At 37.2% G+C, this 25020-nt stretch overlaps 1 protein-coding gene across 1 annotated transcript in view; it reads left to right on the top strand.

Annotated features, from left to right (window-relative positions):
- The window catches only part of PIK3C2G (phosphatidylinositol-4-phosphate 3-kinase catalytic subunit type 2 gamma), a 293693-nt gene that overhangs the window by 69724 nt on the left and 198949 nt on the right, over positions 1 to 25020 (top strand). The window contains exons 10-12 of the mRNA XM_070410626.1: positions 4471 to 4504; positions 16582 to 16777; positions 18133 to 18255. Of these exons, the coding sequence (XP_070266727.1) occupies positions 4471 to 4504; positions 16582 to 16777; positions 18133 to 18255 (353 nt within the window). The remainder of the gene's footprint in view (positions 1 to 4470; positions 4505 to 16581; positions 16778 to 18132; positions 18256 to 25020) is intronic.

Here is a 25020-nt window from a genome sequence, read left to right as displayed (position 1 = left end):
ATATTACATGATTTCCTTTTTTAAGCTCAAAAATCTGATGTGTGATTATTACCCAAGAAAAAGAATAGGAAATCTGGTTTGATGAATTCAATCTTAGTATTAGTTTAGCAAGGGATTAAGCAGAAAGATAATGCTGAGTGTGATGATTATGATAATAAAATAATAATGACAAGTCCCTGATAGTACATTGCAATAATAAAATAGTTTCTCTAAAATATTATTTAACTTAGGTTTTATTTTATTGCAGTTCTTCCTCATAGCAATGCTGCAGAGTAGGTATTTTAATGCTCATTTCATTATTAAAATGAAAAGCCTACACAACTTGTGTATAGATGATTAATAAGGATTTGAACCCAGGCCTCTATACACACACATTCCAGTGTACGGGAAACCTCTTAAGAGAAAGATTACAGTAGGGCCTTGACTTAGGAGTGTTCCAACTAACGAGTTTTTCGAGATACGAGCCGTCTCTTGGCCGATTTTTTGTTTTGAGTTGCGAGCTAAAATTCGGGTTACAAGCCAGCTTCAGATGCCCCACCGCTAGTTGGCGCAGCGAACGTCACAGTGAACGCCACAACATCAGCCCAGCATCACGTGTCTCACTCGTTCACTTTTTGATTTGACATACGAGTAATTTGAGTTACAAGCTCCATCACGGAACGAATTAAACTCATAAGTCAAGGCCCCACTGTACTTGCATCCTTAATTGCATGGGAAGGAACAGCACGGATTGTATTACATTAAATAAGCCAGCCTTGAAATTTCAAACATTGATTTAGAAAGTGGGCAATTCTATTAATATATATAAATAATTGTGCTTATTGTTTCAAATAGGTAAACTATGAAAAAAATCAGTAATGTCTTAAAGTTGAACTTTCTATGTTTTATTTTAATTAGAAGATTTTTGTGATTAGCTAGTAGTAATGAATATATATATCTATGTACCTTATTTGCATGCATGGACAGGAAAAATGATGACCATAAGATTTCCAAGATAAACGTTTCTCAAAAACTAAAAACACAAAGCAATGAAGAAATCAAAATTTAAACACTATAATCAATAAATCCCAAACTTCAGTGTCTCAGATAGACATGCACTTATTTCCTTAAATGTTTCTTAGTTTGGAAATATCTACTCTTACACTTTCCAATTATAGAAGAAAATGAAGCCAAAATTATCCTTCAAGGAGAAATTGAGTATTTTTTAGTTTTTAGAATTGTTTGTGTGTAGATATTAAGATTCATGGTTTTCACAAATGATAGCAAGGTAAGAAATCTGATGTGAGTACATATAATCTGATCATATTTTTCTATTCTGTGTCAGAATGGGAAAATTATACTATAATCTTGAAAAACCTGTCACCAATATGTTTTGAAAATAAATACTTTGATAAACTAAAAATATAGGAATTATATAATGTTAAAAGAAGCTTCCAATAATAGCCAAGGTTAATCAGGATAACAAGGCAGTGAAAATTTACTTTCAACAAACAATTAGTTTCTCTTAGACTATCATGTATTGGGGACATTTTGAACACCTAAAATGGATAATAAAATACAAAGATCTTAGTGTTATGCAAACATGACTTGAATTCAAGATCTAACACTTGCTAGCTGAATATCCTGTGGAAAATCATTCATTTATCTGATGTTTAGTTTTAATCATCTCTAAAACAGAAAAATAAAACAGAATATGTAGAGTTCTTGTATTAAAAATAATGTTAATAATTTATTATGATATTATCTAAGTATTAGAAATAATGTTAATAATTAAATTAATGTAAAATAATAATAATCATCCAGAAGATAGTGTCTTGAATGAGAGTCATTATTATTACTGGAGGTAGTGGGGATGGTGCTGATGGAAGTTTTTGAGAATCTTCCCCATGTGGCCAAGATGGTGTTCATTCACATAAGCACCACTTAAGTCCCCATTACCTCACGGCCATCGATTACAGCCAGCCTCATGACAAGTGTGAGCCTCTGCCAGAGGTGGAGAACAGATGCATGAATGTGAACACGTGTCTTCCCATCTGTTAAGACCACTTGGTTGTTCATCCATTTTTATGTCCAGCTCTCAGTAAATCAGCTGAAACGAACAACTGACCAAAGAATGAGGAAAATCTAATTTTAGCAGGAAGCATGTCAAATGATGTTACAGTATTACTAGATAAAAAGCTTTATCTTTAAAACATTCATTTTCTGAAATTTCCTAAAAGACTACAAATGACAATTTTTTCTGAAATATAAAACTCTCAATATATCTGAAACCAAAATTATCCTTCAAGGAAAAATTGAGTATTTCCTAGGAAAACTATAAACAACTATAATTCTCAAGGAAAGCTCATTCACATTTCACATTTCTTTTTTTTTTTTTTTTTTGAAAATATACTTCATTGATTTTTTACAGAAAGGAAGGGACAGAGATAGAGAGTTAGAAACATCGATGAGAGAGAAACATCGATCAGCTGCCTCCTGCACATCTCCTAATGGGGATGTGCCCGCAACCCAGATACATGCCCTTGACCGGAATCGAACCTGGGACCTTTCAGTCTGCAGGCCGACGCTCTATCCACTGAGCCAAACCGGTTTTGGCACATTTCACATTTCTTATGTACTTTTTGAGCACTAAATTATATGTGATTACTCATGCATAGAAATGAAGAAAAGAGTTGACATCAGTTTTATTTCAAATATGTCACTGACCAACATCAGCAGTTTGATATCCCTCAATAAACAGATTCTACTTACTTTAGGCACACTCTAAAAGTCTCCTTTTTCTATATCACCCTCATTCAGATTTTGTGTTCATCTCTTTTCCCATTTTACCTTAACTATGAACCCACCTACATAAGAATATTGGCACAAATAGTAAGCACATTGTTACAGAATGTGTGTGTTAACCAACTGCAGTTTACAATGCCATAGCAGTCCGTCTATCCAGCCACCATGAGCCAAGATTAAGGAAATACTGACACAGATGAGCCTTCTGCCAACTAGGTCAAACTTGAGAAGCTTTCTTTTCTCGTGGCTACACTTTTTGGTCAACTTGCAAGAGATTATTTTCCTGCCACTCAGGGAAGTAATTAGGTATTTATTAAATGTGAGTTTGGGCAGGATGAAGAATCATATCACAAAGGCAGGCGTACTCTAGTTCATGCTCCCACTCAGCACTGGAAACAATTTTCCATCTGTCAAAATTATATTCCAGAATCCCACGTAATATATTTTCACTGAATGCTCATATAATAAATGAACCATAAAGTGAAAAATATGGTCTTGCACATTGTTCTGTAGGTGGATGTCATGGTGATTTGAAAATACAAGTTTTTATTTCTGAATAAATTGAATTCTAGTTAAGTCAGGCTAACATCTTCAATACTCTCACACACAGGAACAGGATAAAGATCTTATGTGGAATTGTTAAGACTAATGGTTAGAACTATGCTCACATGAAATATTTTATCCAAGAGAAATGCTTCTGAAAAGGTTCATGTGAATAATGCTTTTAAATGAGTTGTATAGAAATTTAATTACATTTTAAACATGATAGGAGTGTTTTCTCTCTAAAGGAATTCTGTAGCAAGTTTCTTGTTATAGGAAAACAATTATTCCCTAATTTATTTGTTTGAGAAATCAGGCTTTTCATTCATTGGATTTGCTTAAAAGCAAACTGTCAAAGCAACATTTTAAAAATTTAGTGTCATTTAATATAGACCTTATTAAAAAAAATGAATTTGCTTTTGGACTGGAAACCTTATTTATAGTGAATCTGTGAATCACCTTATATAGTTCATGATAATGAAGTTATAACCAACAAGTCATAAACCACTAAAATAATCAGTCTCCAACAAAAATAACAAACCAATAGAGATCTAAACAAAACCACCATAATAATGAATGTAAACATAAATGACAACAAAATAAATAATTTCAGATAGTTTTTTTAAAGATATGATCTCGTGTTTTACTATCAATTTTTAACATCCTAAAAAAAGAAAGAAATGAAACTACATAGCAAATTTATATGATTTTGTGCTTTTTCATTCAGCCCTCTTTTGGTGCAGCCCAACACTTGCATCTGAATGGCTGTTAATAATGAGGATTGAGTACACTAAACAGAGAGAATTAGAAATGCACTTATATCAAAAGATTAGTCACTGTTGTGGAGGGGGGTTGAGCATAGGCAATGGAGAACTGTTCTAATCATACTAAAATGGTTGAGCCTATTCTAGAAATTTCTCTTTAAAAACTTAAATAACCTAGACTGTTCATTACAAGGATTTAATATTATAATTTAGATTTCCTATTTAATAAACAACACTTATTTATGACACCAAGAAACACTTTGTCTTTTTATCATTCCAGAGAAATTTCAGTGTTTAGCTTTTGGATATTATTAGTTTAACTGTTTTGTAAATTTGTTTTCTGAATAACAAGTATGCCTTGTACCTATTTTTCTTTTTTTAGAGTTTTCATCAAAATTCAGAGACTCCAGCAAAAGGTAAAACATGCATGTACCCACATGTGCTTCTTTTTAAGTTACAGAACCAAAAATAAATTATTTTTTTAAAAATTTTCATCCAAATATTATGGTAACACAAACACACTCAAATGTTTTTTGAGGGAAAAATGCATTGCTAGAACTATTTTTATTGATGAATCTATTATTCAGAGAGTGAATAACTATCCACGCTCCCTAAACTTTTAACCTGACTTTTTTTTAATATAGGAAAAAACAAGAGATCTATAAAAATGAAAGGAATACTAAAAAATACCCTTATGACCATTTTAAGAAACTGTAAAATGTTCTTTAGCTAATTCTATTTTGATGTAAGAATGTCAGGAAAGTAGCAGATGTCTTTCTTCAAACTCACTAATTTCAAATTTAAAATCAAGCTCTTTTTGAAGACCAATCTATCATGAAAATTGGAGAATTTGATTCTGTGATATAGTGTCCCCAGAGGCTCTGAGAAGCCCATAGAACTGCAAGCCACAGGAGGACTTTGCCTTTATAGACAATAGAGGCTATACTAGTAGAGGAAAGAGTTTGGAATGAGGCAGAACTGGTTTTGCATTTCAACTCTGCCACTTTTTGACTTTATGATCTTAGATAATTAAACTCTTTGATCCTCAGTTTTCCTTATAAGCATTAATGATGTAATAGTATTTAGTGTGCAGGGTGTGGCCAGGGTTGTTCTTGTTCACACAGGCAGATGGTATTTAGCAAATGAACACTCAGTATCTTCAAGGAAATTGACTCACATATGCTCAGCTAGCACCTGAGGATTCAGAGGTGATGGCGAAATGCAAATATTAACCGTGACCTGTCCTCCATCCCCTTAATCATTGTCAGTAGAAAGTTATGTACAAAGTGACATCCTTTCAACTCTAATTCTCACTACTCAAAAGAAGACATTCAATTATAGTTGAAGAACTGCCACTTCACATCACAGAGGAAAATGGGATGACAGAGGACAGGGAGAAAAAGATCTGTGCTAGTGGAAAAATTCCTGTGCCGGGCATTCATAAAACTCCATAACACCACAGAGGGAGCGAAGGCAGTGGGGTGGCCCTCCTGAATAATAATATTAACAGAAAGTCTAAGTGATAGAATGTGGAGTGAACAAGCTTGGGGTATGCCAACATGGAGCTCGTCCTTTCTTCCTCTCTATTAGGAATGTTGGAATAAAATCCCTTCACTCATGTTCCGCAGAGATTGGAATGTGAGATCCCATAAAATTGCCCAGGAATGCTCCCAGAGACTTATATTCTATGCTAACTCATCATAGATTCCAATTAATGTGTTTAATTTGCATAAGTGTTGTCATTGTTTCTTTATTTCATTATGCTAGAACATGTTTTCCAAAGTAAAATCAGAGGCAATAAACATTCCTCCATCTTTCACCATCAAGCCCAGTATCTTTGGTGTTTAATACATTTCTAATGATCTTTGAAATGCATTCTTCATGAAATGCATTTGCAAGTAAAGCATAAGGCATAGACATACATCTCTGTACTGCCTGGAAGAAGCAAATTATAACCAAAGTCTGTGTATATGCCCCCAAAAGTAAAGAGTAGAGTTTGAGAAATTATTGAAATAATTACGAGTCCCCAAAATATATGCTGGGTCTTGAGTTAATGAGATCTCTGACCTCACTTTACGATCTGTTTTGTGTATGTAGTCATTTGCACAACTTTGGGGATTATTAACAAGAAGTCTGTGCTTCTGCTTCAGAGTACCAACAGTATAAGTTGGGGACCAGGAAACAAGATGTTTCTATGAATGTGTGATTCTCTACTGCCTGTTGTTCACTAGAATCCCTGTTGGTTGGTCTCCTGAGTGCAATGATGCTCCTTTTAGGACTATTTTATGCTGCTGTATTGCTCTGTCTCATTAATTGCTACTGCTGATTTCTCAGAGAATTTTAATTAGAGCTCTATCACTGAGCTTGTCCTCTCTGGCTGTTTCAATAAAGGGCACAATTTTAAAACTACAGCAAATAAGTAAAATGTGGGCATCTAACAAATTTCCTATGAAATTACAAATAACCAAGTGAGTAACAGCACCTATTGAACAACATAAAACATTTAGTTATGGACAGAGCTACTGAGGGACAGGATGTAGGAAGAAGTCCACGCTGAAGCTGAGCTCTCTCCTGAGTATTCAAATGCCTGTGCACTGGGACACTGCAGTCCACAAGGGTGTTTGCTGACCACCATCCCTGCCCAACCCCTGGAATCTGGATAAGACCTGGTGTCCAGGCTGGACCACGGCAAAGCAAGGCCATGCAGCCCATCTTCCTCACCAGGCACTCCCACTACCACTTGGACACTTTCCTGGGAAAGGATTGCACTCTGACCCACCGAGTCTCCAACTTGTAAAGTTGGGATTGACGTTTAATAACATCATTCCTTCCTCCATGTCGGGAGCCACAGAAACCAACCACATCATCAGCAAACACCTGCCAGGCGGTGTAGGGAAAGCACCCGCCTCGATGCCACCGTCCAGGGTCTGAATGGAAGCTGGAGGCTGTGCAGTGGTACCAAGAGGCGCCCAGATCAGGACTGAAGTTCGGAACTACATCCCTCCCCCCGCCCGCCAAGGGGTCATGAGCCGCAGGAGGATGGTTACTGTGTCTTCATCTGCCACATCAACCTCATCCACTAATTACATGTGCTGCGCCAGTTCCCCTAAGACGGTTGGATCCGCCTCTCCCTCGACTTTGGCAGCGCTGCCTACCTGATGGCTTAGGAGCACTCAGGTCCCTCAGGGACACGTGCTTGCCGTGTCGGACAAGATGTCCTGCTACTCCCACTAAGAACGGTCCTGCCCTTTGTCTTCCTTCCACGGACCCTGATGTAATTATATCTCATCTCTTTAGCAGGCGCTGGCAGAAAAGAAACTTATTATCTGACCAGGGATGGAAAAAGAAACATTCAGATGAGATCAGACTTTTTTTTTTGCTTGATTTTCTGCCATACTCTCATCTACCGGGACGAGACTGTGAGAGTTAAGAAGGCCTGATTCAAGGACTGGTTGAGGCCTGACAGATGAGATCAGGGGCAGATCCCCACTGAGCGGTCTTTGGTCCTGACCAAGCTAGCCATGTGACTCCTGCCCCCTTCTAGATTCTGTCGCACCAGGCAAGGGGACAGTGTCCCTATTTTGCTCATCAAGGAGGAGAAAGAGCAAACCAGACATTTCATTCTTAACATTTCACTTCATACATTCTTTTCGTTTCTTAAATCCCTTTTGTCACTTGATTATTCGTCGAAGATTGTTTTCATCTTGATAAAAAATAATTTTTGAGCTTTTACATGGGAGTTTATTCTTCATTTAACTTTTAAAGTACTTCTATAGTTGAAAAATAAAACAAAATAATTGTAAGTAGTGATATAGTAAAGATTCTAATCCTGCAGCCATTCATTGCTGCCTGTAAAGTGCCAGCAGTGAATGCTATTCCCTGGCCCATTAACAGGTTGTCACTGAACACTAGGATGCTGTTCCCCATCCTCATAAGCTTCTCCAATGTGATGGTGCCAACTTTCCTGTCTTGGATTGAAGGCCACCAGTTCTACCTGGTACATTTCATCAGACTCTCTTCCTTCCTTCCTCTCAGGCAGGAATTTTTCCAGCAAAGAGAGTTTATCAGGAGAAAGAAAATCATTCTCAGGAAAGCTTACCTTGCATTCCTTAATTAGGTGACTCTTTTCACATGCCGTCATTTTTTTTTTTTTTTTTTTTTTTTTTTTTTTTTTTTTTTTTTCCACCAAACCAGTATTTTTTTTTTGTTGTTTTTTTTTTTTTTTTTCCTCTTAAAGTATTACAAAGGGTATTACATAAGTATCCTTCCCCCCCCCCCCCCGCCCTTGACAAACCACTACCCTCCCTTACCCCCCAGTGTCTTATGTCCATTAGTTATGCTTATATGCATGCATACAAGTCCTTCGGTTGATCTCTTACTCCCCTCCCTCCTGCCCCCCAACTCTCTCTGGCCTTCCCACTGCAGTTTGACAATCAGTTTGAGGCAGCTCTGCCTCTGTATCTATTATTGTTCAAAAGTTTGTAATGGTCTTTATTATCCATGAATGAGTGAGATCATGTGGTATTTTTCCTTCATTGACTGGCTTGTTTCACTTAGCATAATGCTCTCCAGTTCCATCCATGATGTTGCAAATGGTAGGAGTTCCTTCTTTTTAACAGCAGCATAGTATTCCATCGTGTAGATGTACCACAGCTTTCTAATCCATTCATCTACTGATGGGCACTTAGGCTGTTTCCAGATCTTAGCTATGGTGAATTGTGCTGCTATGAACATCTGGGTGCATATATCCTTTCTGATAGGTGTTTCTGGTTTCTTGGGATATATTCCTAGTAGTGGGATCACAGGGTCAAATGGGAGTTCCATTTCCAATTTTTTGAGGAACCTCCATACTGCCTTCCATAGTGGCTGCACCAGTCTGCATTCCCACCAGCAGTGCACAAGTGTTCCTTTTTCTCCACATCCTCTCCAGCACTTGTCGTTTGTTGATTTGTTGATGATGGCCATTCTGACAGGTGTGAGATGGTACCTCATTGTTGTTTTGATTTGCATCTCTCGGATGATTAGTGACTTTGAGCATGTTTTCATATGTCTCTTGGCTTTCTGAATGTCCTCTTTTGAAAGGTGTCTATTTAGATCCTTTGCCCATTTTTTGATTGGATTGTTTATCTTCTTTTTGTTAAGTTGTATGAGTTCCCTATAAATTTTGGAGATTAAGCCCTTATCAGATATGACGTTGGCAAATATGTTTTCCCACGAGGTGGGTTTTCTTGTTGTTTTGTTGATGGTTTCTTTTGCTGTGCAGAAGCTTTTTATTTTGATGTAGTCCCATTTGTTCAGTTTCTCTTTAGTTTCAACTGCCCTAGGAGCTGTATCAGTGAAGAAATTGTTTTGGCATATGTCTGAGATTTTGTTGCCTTTGTATTCTTCTAGAATTTTTATGGTTTCCTGTCGTACATTTAAGTCCTTTATCCATTTTGAGTTTATTCTTGTGTATGGTGTAAGTTGGTGCTCTAGTTTCATTTTCTTGCATATGTCTGTCCAATTTTCCCAACACCATTTATTGAAGAGACTATCTTGGCTCCATTGTATGTTCATGCCTCCTTTGTCAAAAATTAATTGAGCATATTGGTTCGGGCTAATTTCTGGACTCTCTATTCTATTCCACTGATCTATATGTCTGTTCTTGTGCCAGTACCAGGCAGTTTTGAGAACAGTGGCTTTGTAATACAGCTTGATATCTGGCATTGAGATCCCACCTACTTTGTTCTTTCTCAGGATCGTTGCAGCTATTCGGGGTCTTTTTTTATTCCAGATGAATTTTTGGAGAGTTCGTTCTAGATCTTTGAAGAAGGCCATTGGTATTTTAATGGGAAGTGCGTTGAATGTATAGATTGCTTTGGGTAGTATGGACATTTTAATGATGTTGATTCTACCAATCCAAGAACATGGTATGTTCTTCCATCTGTTTATGTCTTCCTCTATCTCTTTTTTCAACGTCCTGTAGTTTTCTGAGTAGAGGTCTTTAACCTCTTTAGTTAAGTTTATTCCTAGGTATCTTAATTTTTTTGGTGCGATGGTAAATGGGATTGTTTTTCTGATCTCCCTTTCTGAAAGTTCACTGTTGGTGTATAGAAATGCCTCAGATTTCTTGGGGTTAATTTTGTATCCTGCTACATTGCCAAATTCATGTATTAAGTCTAGTAGCTTTTTGATGGAGTCTCTAGGGTTTTGTATGTATAATATCATGTCATCTGCAAATAAGGACAGTTTTACTTCCTCTTTTCCAATTTGGATGCCTTTTATTCCTTCTTCTTGCCTAATTGCAATGGCTAATACTTCCAGTACTATGTTGAACAGGAGTGGTGAGAGTGGGCATCCCTGTCTTGTTCCTGTTCTTAGGGGAAATGGTGTTAGTTTTTGTCCATTGAGTATGATGTTGGCTGTGGGCCTGTCATATATGGCTTTTATTATGTTGAGGTATGATCCTTCTATTCCCACCTTTCTGAGAGTTTTTATCAAAAATGGGTGTTGGATTTTGTCGAATGCTTTTTCTGCATCAATTGATATGACCATGTGGTTTTTTTCTTTCAATTTGTTTATGTGATGTATCACATTTATTGATTTACGGATGTTGTACCATCCTTGCATCTCTGGGATGAATCCTACTTGGTCATGGTGTATGATCCTTCTGATGTACTGCTGGATCCGATTTGCTAAGATTTTGTTGAGGATTTTGGCATCTATGTTCATGAGGGATATTGGCCTGTAATTCTCTTTCATTGTGATGTCTTTACCTGGTTTTGGTATTAGGGTGATGCTGGCTTCATAGAATGAGCTTGGAAGCGTTCCTTCCTCTTGAATTTTTTGTAGTAGTCTGAGGAGGGTAGGTTTTAGTTCTTCCTTGAATGTTTGGTAGAACTCCCCTGTGAAGCCGTCTGGCCCTGGGCTTTTGTTTGCTGGAAGCTTTCTGATGACTGCTTCAATTTCTTCCATAGTTATTGGCCTATTGAGGTTTTTAGATTCTTCCTGATTGAGTTTTGGAATGTTGTATTTTTCTAGGAATTTGTCCATTTCCTCCAGGTTGTCCAGTTTGTTGGAGTAGAGTTGCTCGTAGTATTGTTTAACAATCATTTGTATTTCTGTGGGGTCTGTTGTTATTTCGCCTCTATCATTTCTGATTTGGTTTATTTGGGACCTCTCTCTTTGCTTCTTGGTGAGCCTGGCTAGGGGTTTGTCAATCTTGTTTATCCTTTCAAAGAACCAGCTCTTGGTTTCATTGATTTTCTGTATTGTTTTTTTGGTCTCTATTTCATTGATTTCTGCTCTAATCTTTATTATCTCCTTCCTTCTGCTCACTCTGGGGTTTTCTTGTTGCTCTCTTTCTAATTCTTTGAGTTGTAGAGTTAGATGATTGACTACCATTTTTTCTTGTTTTTTGAGATAGGCCTGTAGAGCTATAAACTTCCCTCTCAGGACTGCTTTCATTGTGTCCCAGAGGTTTTGGATTGTTGTGTTTTCATTGTCATTAGTGTCCAGGATGTTTTTAATTTCTTCTTTGATGTCATCGGTAACCCAATCAATATTTAATAACATGCTATTCAGCTTCCAAGTGTTTGAGTATTTTGGGTTGTTTTTATTGTAGTTTATTTCTAACATTATGCCATCGTGGTCTGTGAAGAAGCTTTTTATGATTTCAATCTTCTTGAATTTGTGGAGACTTTGCTTGTGACCCAATATGTGGTCTATTTTTGAATATGTCCCATGAGCACCTGAGAGGAATGTATATTCCGCAGCTGTGGGGTGAAGTGTTCTGAAGATGTCAATTAAGTCCATCTGATCTAGTGAGTCATTTAGGATTGCTGTTTCTTTGCTGAGTTTTTGTCTAGCGGATTTATCCAGTGATGTCAGTGGTGTATTAAAGTCCCCTACTATGATTGTATTGTTGTCGATCTCTCCCCTGATATCTTCCAGAAGTTTTCTTATGTATGTGGGTGCTCCTGCATTGGGTGCATATATGTTTACCAGGGTTATATCTTCTTGTTGTATTGATCCCTTTAGTATTATGAAGTGGCCTTCCTTATCTCTGGTTATGGCCTTCACTTTGAGATGTACTTTGTCAGATATAAGTATTGCTACCCCAGCTTTCTTTTCCTTTCCATTTGCGTGAAAGATATTTTTCCATCCCTTCACTTTCAGTCTGTGTGAGTCCCTTCTAATGAGGTGGGTCTCTTGTAGACAGCAGATGTATGGGTCATGTTTTTTTATCCATTCAGCCACTCGATGTCTTTTGGTTGGAGCATTTAGTCCATTTACATTTAAAGTTATTATTGAAAGGTATTTGTTTGTAGCCATTTCTTTTTGTGTGTGTGTGTGTGGCTGTTTTCTTTCTGAGCTTGATATTTCTTCTTTTTACACCAGTCCCTTTAGCATTTCTTGCATGGCTGGCTTGGTGGTGATAAACTCCCTTAGCCCTTTTTTGTCCGTGAAGCTTCTTATTTCCCCTTCAATTTTGAATGATAGCCTTGCTGGATAGAGTATTCTTGGATTCAGTCCTTTGCTTTGCATCACTTTGTAGATTTCCGTCCATTCTTTTCTGGCCTGATGTGTTTCTGTTGAGAAATCATTTGATAATCTAATGGGAGATCCCTTGTATGTTACTTTCCGTCTCTCTCTTGCAGCCTGTAAGATTCTCTCTTTATCCTGAACATTTGCCATGGTAATTATGATGTGTCTTGGTGTGGGTCTTTTCGGGTTCACCTTGTTTGGGACTCTCTGGGCTTGTGTGACTTTTTTCTTCCCCACCTCAGGGAAGTTTTCTGATATTATTTCTTCGAATAGGTTTTCTAATCCATGTTCATCTTTCTGTTGTTCTGGCACCCCTATTATTCGTATGTTGTTTCGTTTCATGTTGTCCCAAAGCTCCCTTAGGCTCTCCTCCTGTCTTTTAATTTTTTTCTCCATTTGCCGTACAGTTTGAGTGTGTTTTGCTTCCTTGTCTTCTAATTCACTAATTCGGTCCTCCGCTTCTCCCAGTCTACTGTTGATACTTTCAATGGAGTTTTTTATTGAAGCTATGTCACTCTTCATTTCTTCTTGGGACTTACTTAAGTTGTTGATTTTTTCATCTGTTTCTTCTAGCTTCTTGCATAAGTAGTTGAGTTTTTCATCTGTTTCTTCTTGCTTCTTGAACATGTGGTGCATGTACTCTAGGAACCTTATTCTGAATTCTTTTTCCGTCATGTTGCATATCTCTGTCTCACTTAGCTGCTTTTCTGGCGAGTCCTCCTTTTCTTTCCTTTGGGGGTTTCTTTGCCTACCCATGTTTGATCTCGCTGACATATGTAGATGTTGAGGTGTTCAGTGGCTGCTCCCTGGGTGGCAGGGGCTCCTTGGGTTGTGGTTGCTGCTCAGACGGTTGCGGTAGCAGCTGCTTTCCAGTTGGCAGCAGCTCCTCTGGTGGGTGTTGTTCACAGCTGTGTTGGCTCTTCTGGCTGGTGGGGGGAGGCTTCACGTACAGTTGCTGTTCCACAGACAGAGGGTGTGGTGATCAGGAGGCTGTGGTGATCAGGAGGCTGCGGTGATCAGGGGGCTGCTGTTGCTTGGATCTGCTGCGTTGATTTAAAGGCACAAAATACAACAGAGCAAGGCACAACGTACCAGGCACTGAACACAAGTATATTCACAATATTAATAACTCCAAATAAAGGTGACCACCCGAATTAAGAGAATTAGGGGATAAGGGAGAAAGAAGAGAAGAAGATAAAAGAGAGAACAGAAAAGAAAAATAAGAAAAAAACAAACAAAAAAGGAGTGCAAAAATAGAATTGGGAAAAAAGAGGGGGGAAAAAAAGAGAGCGAAAAAAGAGAATGAAGTAGAAGTGGGGAAGAGACTCCCCGTATGAGGAGCAAACTCCAATAGAACTGCCACTAATCTCAACAAAGTCCAGCAACAGATCCCTGGAGATGAATGCAAACTACAAACCACCAATAATATCCAGAGGGGTAAGGGAAAACAGAAGCACAAAAATAACTGGGGTGGGGTGGGGGAGGGAAGGGAAAAACCAGCAGAAAAAAAAAAGAAAAAGAAAAAGAAAAAGAAAAACAACCTCACAACCAGTCCTAAAAAAGAAGAAAAAACACAAAACAAAACAAACAAACAAATTAAAAAAAAAAAAAAAAAAAAAGCCCAATATATTCAACAATCAAGAAAACAATAGAAAGATAAGAGAGAAAAAAAAATGGTTGGAAAGTGAAGAAGGATAAAGAATAGGTGTATAAGGATTTAGAGCAGTAGATTGGAAATAGGATATATAAGTAGGGTGGAATTAGACAGGGGGTAAAAAGAGGGAATTGGGAAAGTCTGGAGCAGGAATAGGGTAAGAGAAACAGGACACCAAAAGGGGAAAAGTAAGGAAGAGGGTTTTAGCAAAGAGGTGGAATTGAGATAGGGAAAATTAATGCTAAAGGAACGATGAAAATAGAATGGAGAACACTAATCCCAAAAGAAAATAAAGAGAAAATAAAATGGCACTTTAAAAAATGGTAAAATGGTAGGAGTAATAATACTGGTTAAAAATAAAAATGTGGTAATTGAAAGGGTAAAATCAGGTGATGGAAAAAGAAGAAAAAGAGAAAAGAAAAATTGGTTTCTTAGTAAAAAGGTGAAAAAATTAAAAAGAAAAAGAAAAAGAAAAAATTTGCAGTAGTGATGGTCTTTCGGTTCTTCTACTCTTCAGCCTGGTTCGCCTTAGTCCTGCCAGGTATTTAGGAGAGTGTTGAGTTTGCCTGCATTACACTGTTCCTCCGTGTTGTAAATCACAGTCCTGATTTTAAAGCAGGCCGTATTTGTGATCCAGTCTGCCTTAATTTGTATTCCCCTAAGAGTCAGTTTGTGGCTCAACCTCTGGGTGGCAGTGTTTTTGGGTTGGCCTCTGAGGCTATACAGCTTCTCTATCCTTTTTTAATCCTTACCCTGCTCTGTGTTGTTGGTGGGACTGAAAATCCCTCTATAGGCCAGACCCTGGTAACTCCCAGGGACTAATCAGCTTGTTTTAGTCCTTTATCTCATACAGGGTGGAATCTGGGTGTGGCTGTGCTCCTTGCCTGGGGGGCTGGGGGGAGGAGTTCCACCCTCTGGAGGAATGGCTGCCCCAGTCCTGGGCCCAGGGGTGTCTCAGCACTCAATTCGCTGCCACCTCCTCCGGCTCCCCCTCTTTCCTCAGCCTCTCCCCAGATTCCCCTCGTCTGCACCTTCACCCTCTCTTCAGCACAGGTGAGCGTCTGTATCCGAACTGTCCTATGAGCAGGGTTCAGTGAAAACAAAGAAACAGACAAACGCCGGCCGGCCGCGGAAACGCTCCTCTCTTACCGGTCTGGGAAACGCTCCTCTTACCAGCACTGCATGGTCTGGGAAACGCTCCTCTCTTATGGGCACTGCATGGTCTGATCAGTTCCTCAGGATGCCCCCTTTAGTCTCAGTTCTCCGCAATCACAAAATCCAAATCTCAAATCTCCTGGCGCCAGCAAACCCGCGGAACTCCTTACCCTGGTCAGGGTCTGTGTCTGTCCCAAGAGACGCGGCTGTCTGCCATGCGGTCTCCCTCCGACCCTCTGGGCTCAGGTCTGGCAAACTTTCCTGCCCAGATCCCTGGTTTTTAACCTTTCCAGGGGAGGTCTGCCCTTCCAGGCTGCAAGCCGTCTCACCAGCTGAGTAAATTTGCCAATTCGGGGTGGGTGTTATTAGTTTCAGCTGCTTACTCCGTTTGCTCCGGGACAAGACCTGGGATGCGTCTGCCTATATCGCCGCCATCTTGCTTCCTCTCCACATGCCGTCATTTAACTGTTAGCCCCTGCTCTTAGTCTTTTATTTTTTCTATTTTTCTTCCTTCATGACACTTCAGGGCACTTTTAGGAAAAATCAATAGATGATCAATGATAAAAGTCCAGTAAAACTTTATTTTTGTTTTGACTAGATGTAGTGAACATCATAAATTTTTCATTTCAAGCTTATTTCCCATTTCAGCCATGTACTAATATCATTCTCTATTCATAGGAGGGCAAGGTATGCTATATGATTAGTGTTTAGTGAATGGTAAATGCCATAGCATAATCAAATTTATTATGAGTAACTTTTAGAAGAAATTCGTTAGAAGAACTTATAGGCCATGTAGCAAACATGCCTCCCCCCGCTTTTTTTGCGAATTCCAAACAATAACTTAAAACAAACATGATTGCAAATTATTGTTGATAAGAATCCCAAATTAATAATTAAAAACTCTGATTTGTGTTAAAGGCTGTGCTTCTAAAATTTCTGCAGCTGAAGATATGAAAGCTCATTGATTATCAATACTATTAGCACCTAACCCAGGCTGTGTATGGAGGGCCAGATGGCTAATTGGCTTCAGTTGGAGGAGGGTCATTTTAATTAAATGTTACTTAAATTTTATTATAAAAAATCTCAGAGTTCTAATAGACAGCTAATGATAAATATGGGCCTTCACAGATGACCTGACTTCTATCATTTCCCCCCTAGGCTGGATAGAAAAAGTGACAACTGAACTGTCCACATCCATTTACCAGCTAATTGATGTCTATTGCAACAGCTTTTATACAGATTTCCAGCCTCTAAACACACCTGTTAGTGTTTCCTGTGTGAATCCTGGGCTCCATCCCCACCTTAGCTTCACAGTATATGCAGCTCACAATATTCCAGAGGCCTGGGTGCATGGGTGAGTGGTGGTGGATTTTTCACAAAAGTGTTAATTAATATTTACATAGCTTCTAATTACAGCATCATTTTTCTTGTTCTTATTTGCAAGGACAAATATTTCATAAAATTTTGAAATGTAATCAGAATATATCTATGATTATTCTTGAAATCATTTTTTAAAACCTTTTTTCTTAATTAGTATTGCTTTTCCCTCAAGTCTTCTCCCATTCTCTGTATTAAAAATAACTGCATGTGGTCAATATATTGTTATGGAAATGGAAAATGCTCATTCTATCTTAAAATTTTCTTTTTTATGTTTGAATCTAAATGACTAATGCCAATTCACAGAAGAGAGAGAAAGAGAGAGAGAGAGAGAGATCACACATACAGGAAGATGGAGATTAATTAAAAATAGAAAAAAAATTCACTCTGATCCCCATCAAGTTGTGACAGTTTGTGAGATTAGTATCTTGATAATGTGGAAATTAGCCAAAGTTATTTCAGCTACAATAGAAATTAACCACAATTATGCGTGGAGCATCACCAGAATTTAAGTTGATTCTATCATGTAGCATTTTCTTGAATAACATAATTAGAGTAATATTTTTTAAAAAGTCCTTACATTAAATCTATATGATCATGCTGATTAAATCAATTAAACTTGTTAAGAAAACAGTTTTGCCAGATAAAATATTCTTGATTGACATTTTTTCTTTGAGAACTTGGAATATATCATCCCACTCCCTTTTGACCTGCAAGGTTTCTGCGGAGAAATCTGCTGATAAAGTTTTTACACTGGCAGGTTGTTTTTCTCTTGTTTGACCAACTGGTTATTCACAAGTGTGTGTTCTTAGAGGCCCCAAACTGGCACCCGTTCCTATTCAGCACTCAAATAGTAACCGCTCACTTGGGTAGATTCCTAAAATATCTGAGTGCTGGATATAGTATGGTGCAGTCTTCTCTTTCCCACCCCAAGGGAAGACTGGGAGGTGGGAGCTTCCTTCTGATTTGCTTGGATGAGGGGCTCTGGAAAATAAATACCATGGATTTTCTTACTGATTTCTATGTGGTTTTGAACTTGTCTGTGGTGCAGGAGTCTCTTTAACTTTTTTCTGAATTGTTCACAAAGGGAATAGATTCATGTATTACTATTGAGTCGGTGTCTCCATGCGGGAAGGAGGATCTGTGGCTTCCTATTCTGCCATCTTGCTGATATCACCCAACATAAATCCTTAAAGTCATTTTTAAATCAAACTTTATACAAGCAAACAGCACTTTATCATTTGACGTTTAACTATTACAATAATTGACGCGTATAGAAAATTTGTTTCTGGATAATATTCAGCTTATTGCATCAATGTTGTTTCTTTTTAGCTATAAAGCATTTTCTTTTTCCTGTTGGCTTACTTATGCTGGAAAGAAGCTGTTCCAAGTGAGAAACTACAAAAATATTCCAGTCAAAAAATTGTTCTTTTTCTTGGTCAACTGGAATGAAACGTAAGTTTAATATTTTCTCTGGCAGGATTATTTATCTAATAAAGATCAGAGGTTTGTTTGTTTGCTTTTGTTTAAGTGAAGCATGTGATTTAAAAAAAAATGTTGCCAGTTGATTTAATTCGGTGATGTGATAAATATGCTAAGGCTAATAGATAACTGATTATTCAACTCAACAGATTAAAAGTCCATTTAAAAACCTAGACAAGTGTCTAATTCACATTATCTAACTGATCAAAGAAGCAAATTGAAAAAGGGAGAATTATTAATCATTCACAGGCTGTGGATAAGAGAAATACCTTCTATTTGGAGATGGAGGGAGGTAGATTCCAGATATAAAAAGAAGGAAGAAATTCCCAAATAACAGATGTAATCTCCATTTCCCCACAAAAGCCAATTGGTACCAATTAGTTTAAACAATCATGTATTTGACAGTAGTTATCTGTGCATTGTGTGGACTGCCTTCTAATTTGGGGTGGTTGGCTCCTATTTTCCCATTTTATAGAACTTCATTACATCAATAAGGAAAAGTACCTTCTTGACATTATCCTGGCCCGCCTCCTCTCCTCTGTTTCCCTCTGCTCAAGCCCTCATTTTAATTAGAATCTCAGGCGACTCATAAACTGCCATCTATGACTCTTTTCATGGTTACTGGTTCTTTTCCTGCTGTTCCTATTACACTAATCCTTTATCATTCAGTCATTTTCCAGGTACCCATTGCTCATTGAGAGTCAGTTTTCTTCCCATCTCAAGTAGAAGAAAATGCCTCAGTTCACCCTCCATCCAACCTTTCCGAAGGTCTGGCTTTCTTGGGAGATCATTTGATTCCCCAAATTGTACTTTCCTAATGATGATTGACACAATTTCTAGAAGTCCTATCATGCCATTAGATGACACCGTTTATCTCACTCTTAGTGTTATCTCAATCATTGGAGACATGTCCTGAGACATAGCATGTGATCTTCAATTCTTACGCACTCCATGGTTGTTCAATCCCAAAGCAAATCTTCCTTATTCCAGGACTGGGATACCCTTGTCTCGCCTGCTTTGGTTAAGTTCTTAATTACTTGGACCAAATACCTAACCTTCAATTATAAAATCCTATTCCATTGTAGAGTCACTTCTGCTTGTAATATTCTTTAGTAATTTCCAGTTCCTATAAGGTAAAGTACAAGTCATTTAGCCTAGCACCCCAGGCCCTCTGTGGTTTTGCCCTGCCTATCTTCTCTGGAATTAGCTCTACTCTTTCCCCTATAACCCAGCCACTCTCTGTATTTGATCTACTTACCCTAAAGATGAACTGAGAAATTTCACCTCTGCTAAGGGTCCTTCATTTGCCCCCACTGTCCTTGAGAACACCTAATTGTCTTTCAAGGTACTCTTCTAGCTTCTCTATAAACCCTTTCCTGTATCATTCAAAAAAGTGGCCACCTTTTTTATTTATCAATTAGTCAAACCTCAAACTACTCCTTTATGGTCCTCTACTAAATGTATTTGTCTATATAGCTGTTTGTTTCTGCTAAATAATAAGAAGACCTTTTTTACTTTTGTTTTTTAATTTTATTTTAAAATTTGTTATTGTATCTTTAACAGCACCAGGCAGAATAAGAGGCCAGGAAGTGTTGCTGGGCAAATGAATGAATTTTGTGTAATAAGTGACTCCTCAAAAATGTTATCAAGTCAATTGCCAAAATTAGTCTTCTTAACTAATTAAAACTTATTACTGGTTGTTTCAAAAATCAGATTCATTTTCATATGACAGCTATGTTTCATCATTTAAATAATTTAAAAGAAAAATCTAATTCTAAAGTCAATTTCAAAGAAAAAAATCAAAATAAATTAAAGATAATTAGTGTTGTTGGAATAAGTACTTTGATATATTTTTCTTCTCTTCCTTCAAGACCACACAAGTGTTCTATTTCCTGGGAGAATTTATTTGATTTCCCTAGTAGTTAGTTACTTCAACCCAAAATTATTTTTATATAATTTTCATAAAAAATATTTATTTACCATTTTCTAGTGCCTGTAGCATTCTTTATATATTGCATTAAAGTGTGCCATTATCTATAATCAATTGTATATTTCATTATTGTACTGTAAATATACAGGCAGAAACTATATTGTTTAATAATATGTGGCATAGATTTTTGACCACCTATTATATTTTAATCATCTTAGTATAACCCCCAAATATATCATCTTATCTCAACTTAGCAACAAAAATATATAGCAGGTATTGTCATCTCCACTTTACAGATCAGCATATTGATGTTTACGAAGATAAATTAGCTTGCCCCAAGATCCACAATCAATAAATGGCATAACGACCCACTCTGTCTCCAAAGCTAATGTTTACTGTGATTTCCAAACTGTTTCTTAGGCAGAGTATTTATATTCTAAAATAGTTATCATATCTTAAGTTAAAAATAAACCTGGCAGCTTGACCCAGTGATTGAGCATAGACCTATAAATCGGGAAGTCATGGTTCAATTCCAGGTCAGGGCATATGCCCCTGTTGTGGGCCCTATTCCCAGTGTGGGGCATGCAGGAGGTGGCAGGTCAATGATTCTCTCTTATCACTGATGTTAATATATATATATATCCCTTCCTCTCTGAAATAAATAAAAACATATTTTTAAAAAACTCTACTCCAGAAATTTTCAACCTTTTTCATCTCATGGCACCCGGCACATGTAAACTAAAATTCTGTGGTACACCAAAAATACATTACAATTTTTGACAATTTGACTATATATATATATATATATATATATATATATATATATATATATAATTATATATATATAATTTTGATTGATTCACAAAAAACAATAATAATGGTGATTCCCTACCCTTTTTGCTCCAAAATGACTTTTTAAAAAATCAGGTGCCTATATATGTATATAAGGATTTCTGGTACAAAGAATTAAACAATCAGATGCAACCTTATTATGCCACATAACCAATAAGATGCAACTCTATTATATGACCTATATATGTATGCTTCAAGATAGGGCATTCACACTATACAGCTATTGTTATGTTGGTTGTTGTCATTTTTTTTTATTTGACTATCTAAAGGAAAAGAGATCAGTGCCCCAGACTAAAGAGTCAGGCATTGCATGTTTTAAAAATTCTTATGGTACACTGATTGAAAATTGCTGCTCTACTTCATTCTCCCTCCAAAAGCCACCACCCCATTCTTTTTCTCTGCTTTGTATTAAAACCCTTCCAAAGAGTTGTCTATATTCACTTTCTTCATTTTTTTTCTCTGCTTTAAAACATATTCCAATCAGGCTTTCATCACCTCTGCTCATCTGAAATTGCCCATTAGAGTCACCAGTGATCTGCATAGTTAAATCTAATGTTTGTTTCTCAGTCTTCATCTTACACCATCTATTAGGAATAGTTGTCACTGTTGATCTCACCCTCCATATTTAAATATGCTCTACACCTGTCTCCTGCATTCTTTTAGCTTTCTTCCTTCCTCATTAGATATACATTCTCCATCTTCTTTTCTTCTCCCAGACACTGTGCTAATGTCTTAACCCTTAAGCCTCTTCCCTGTTGTTACTATTCTCACTCCTTTAATTTACTCTTACAGTCACGTGGCTTTGAATGCCATCTATATACCAACAACTTCCAAATTTATGTCACTAACCCAGGCATCAGTCACAAACTCCACATTTACACATGCAACCTGTATAAGACTGAACTCTCAGTCTTACATTTCAAACTTTGTCCACCCATAGAATGCCACTGTGGGTGATCATTTTCAGTTCCAGTTGTTCGGGTCAAATCCTTAACCTCAATCTCCTACTCTCAGACACTGTGTCCAGGAAATCCTATTGGCTCTCTCCTCAAAACGTTTCCAGGAAATTACTTCTCATCATTTTCCTTGGTCTTGACCACCATCATCTCTCCCCTCTATTACCACAGTAGCCTAATAATGGCCTCCCAGCTTCCCTTGTACCTTTATAATCCTTTCCACATAGCAGCTAAAGTGACCTTTTCTAAAATGTAAGTCAGGCCATGTTTAAAAATCCTGAATTGACTTCCTGTTTCATTCAGACAGAAGTCAAAGTCCTTACAATGCTCTATTGTTATATATCAGTATTAAAGGAGGGTTCTAAAATATGTGACTTTTTAAATCTCCCATTTCACTATTAAAAACTTACCGGGATTTTAGGAAAAGTATCTCTCATAGAAGAAAAATTGTTTAAGGAAAATTTAATGTTCACTCACTTTTCTGTAGTAGAGTAAGGAAAATATATGATTAAAACTCAAGGTCGGTGCCAGCTGCTTGGATAAAAGGAAGCAATCTGACTTCACTTATCGAATTGCCTCTTAAAGTATTTTTCTTCCTTTTTTTGTCTAAAAGTTCATTCCTTTGATTTTTCAATAGCCATGTAGAAGTTGCAAGAAAAGATTTCCCAGTGAATGTGAGATTATTCTGGCTTTAAAAATTCATACGTATTCAAGAAATAAATAACTATTTAGAAAGCATGTATTCTTGCCCCAGAAGAATTTATTTTCATTAATAAAAAATGACAGAATGGAGATTGGCAGTAACTATCCACTGTAACCTATCGAATTTTTGTCATTTTTAATATAAAAAGCTCATTAAAATGTGAAGTTATACATGAAGAAGCCAGACTCAATAGGAAAAAAAGAATATTCTAGATTATCTGTAGAATAGTCAATTTATACCTTCCATTCTTACACAGAAATATGAAACCTGAATAGAAAGCCAATTACAGGTAAAAGAGAGAACATTCAGGTAATTGCTGTGCATTCCACAGGGTCATTGACATCCTGTATTGATTTTCAGAGCTTCTCTTAAGCTGAGAAATATGCTGATATTATCTTAAATAAATATCGACTATTAAAGAATATGAAAGAAAATACTTTCAGTTTTAGCGATCTAAACATGTAACAATGTAATTTTTAGTAATGTAAATTTTACTAATATTGAATAATAAAATTTATTTACTCTACTGATTGAATAATTAATATAACGCTGATGTACAACCTACCATTTTCCACATATAGTGTTTTGCAATTTTCATTCTATATCATGGATAAGAAAAAGCAAGGCTTAGGAAGGTTAAATTCATTGCTCAAGGAAGAATATCTTATTGGTTATAGAGCCACTATTTAAATGCAGTTATATCCAGATCCAAATCTCTGACTCATCCTCTCCACACACAGTTTACATATTGACATCTCAGACTTATTCTTAATTTAATGACATCATGTCCTAAATTACATATTTCAGTTAAAGGCATCCACTGGAATATAATCTAGAAGCCTAGAACTCATCTTTAATTCTCCATTGTCCTGTTCCATTAATATTCTGTCAGTCAAATATTAATTATCCATTTTACCTCTAAAATAGTTATTTCTCTCTTTTATCTTCTTTGCTGCTATATTGCCACCCTAGATCTGGACCTTTTCATTTCTGGGAATAACATCTTGGAGAAAGCGATGTGTACTCCCTCATCATCAGTCATGGTCACTGGGCTAAATTAATTTCTCCTTATTCCTGAGGTTGGATGCTGCCAACCACTCACCAAAGGGGGTTACCAATGTCTAATTTGACACTTTGATTAAGGACTGCTCCCTAGTATCCTGATTAGACAGCCAATTCTTAGTGCAAGAAGATGCTTAACAATACCTAAGGCCTCAGCTGGGCCAACCTCAATCAGCAATATCCAATTGGATAATAGGCTTTGGTCATCATCAATCTATAATAATAAAAGCATAATATGCTAATTAGACTGGACAGCCGAATGACCTTCTGGACATCCTTCTAGACATCCTTCCAGATGAAGCCATCATGGCAGGGACTGAGGCAGAGGCAGTTAGGGGTGATCAGGCAGACAGGTGAGTAGTTAGGGGCAACCAGGCAGTCAGGCAGGCAAGTGGTTAGGGGTGATCAGGCCGACAGGCAAGTGGTTAGGTGCCAGCAGTCCCGGATTGAGAGAGGGTGCAGGCCAAGCTGAGGGACCCCCCCCCTCAGGCATGAATTTCATGTACCAGGCCTCTAGTACTCTAATAATTACCCATTGCTTAAACAAGTTGACATCAAAGATCAATTGGGAAATACAAGGACAGTGGATTTTGTTCATATTTCTCATACCTAATGCCATCAGATATCACTCAATCTAAGCTGCCTCATTTGCTCTCCCAGTCACTTTTCTCTTCTTTCCATCCCTTGGAAATCTGTTTCCATGAGTTATGGAAACTACCTACCTATCTACCTATCTACCTATCTCTGTTCCAAATTTCCTATTTGTCTCTAGCCTTCTCATCTTCTAGTAAACATATTCTCCCACCTCAGTCTTTTGAAAAATATAACTTTCATCTCTTTCTCTCACAAATAGATCTCTTCTAAAGACCATACTTATCTTGAAGCTTTTATCATAGAACCTGGTCATTTCTTTTTTTTTTTTTTCCCTCATATGTTCAATTTTTTTAAAAAATTCTTCATTGTTTAAAGTATTACATATAGCATTACATATGTCTCCTTTTTTCCCCCATTGACCTCTCCCCAGTGACCCCCACTACCCATCACATGCCCTCACACCCCTACTATATGTGTTCATTGTTTGTTTTTATATACATGCATACAAGCCCTTCAGTTGATCTCTTACCCCCTCACCCCCACCCTACCCTGCATTCCATCTGAAGTTTGATGGTCTGTTTGATGCTTCTCTGTCTCTAAATCTATTTTTGTTCATCAGTTTATGTTGTCTATTATATTCC

Source organism: Myotis yumanensis, unplaced genomic scaffold, assembly GCF_028538775.1.
Source record: "Myotis yumanensis isolate MYYU_CA2020_CCGP unplaced genomic scaffold, mMyoYum1.0.hap1 SCAF_3, whole genome shotgun sequence".
Lineage (NCBI taxonomy): Eukaryota > Metazoa > Chordata > Mammalia > Chiroptera > Vespertilionidae > Myotis > Myotis yumanensis.
The sequence above is the reverse complement of the archived record's forward strand: the minus strand, read 5'-3'. Positions and strand labels throughout refer to the sequence as shown.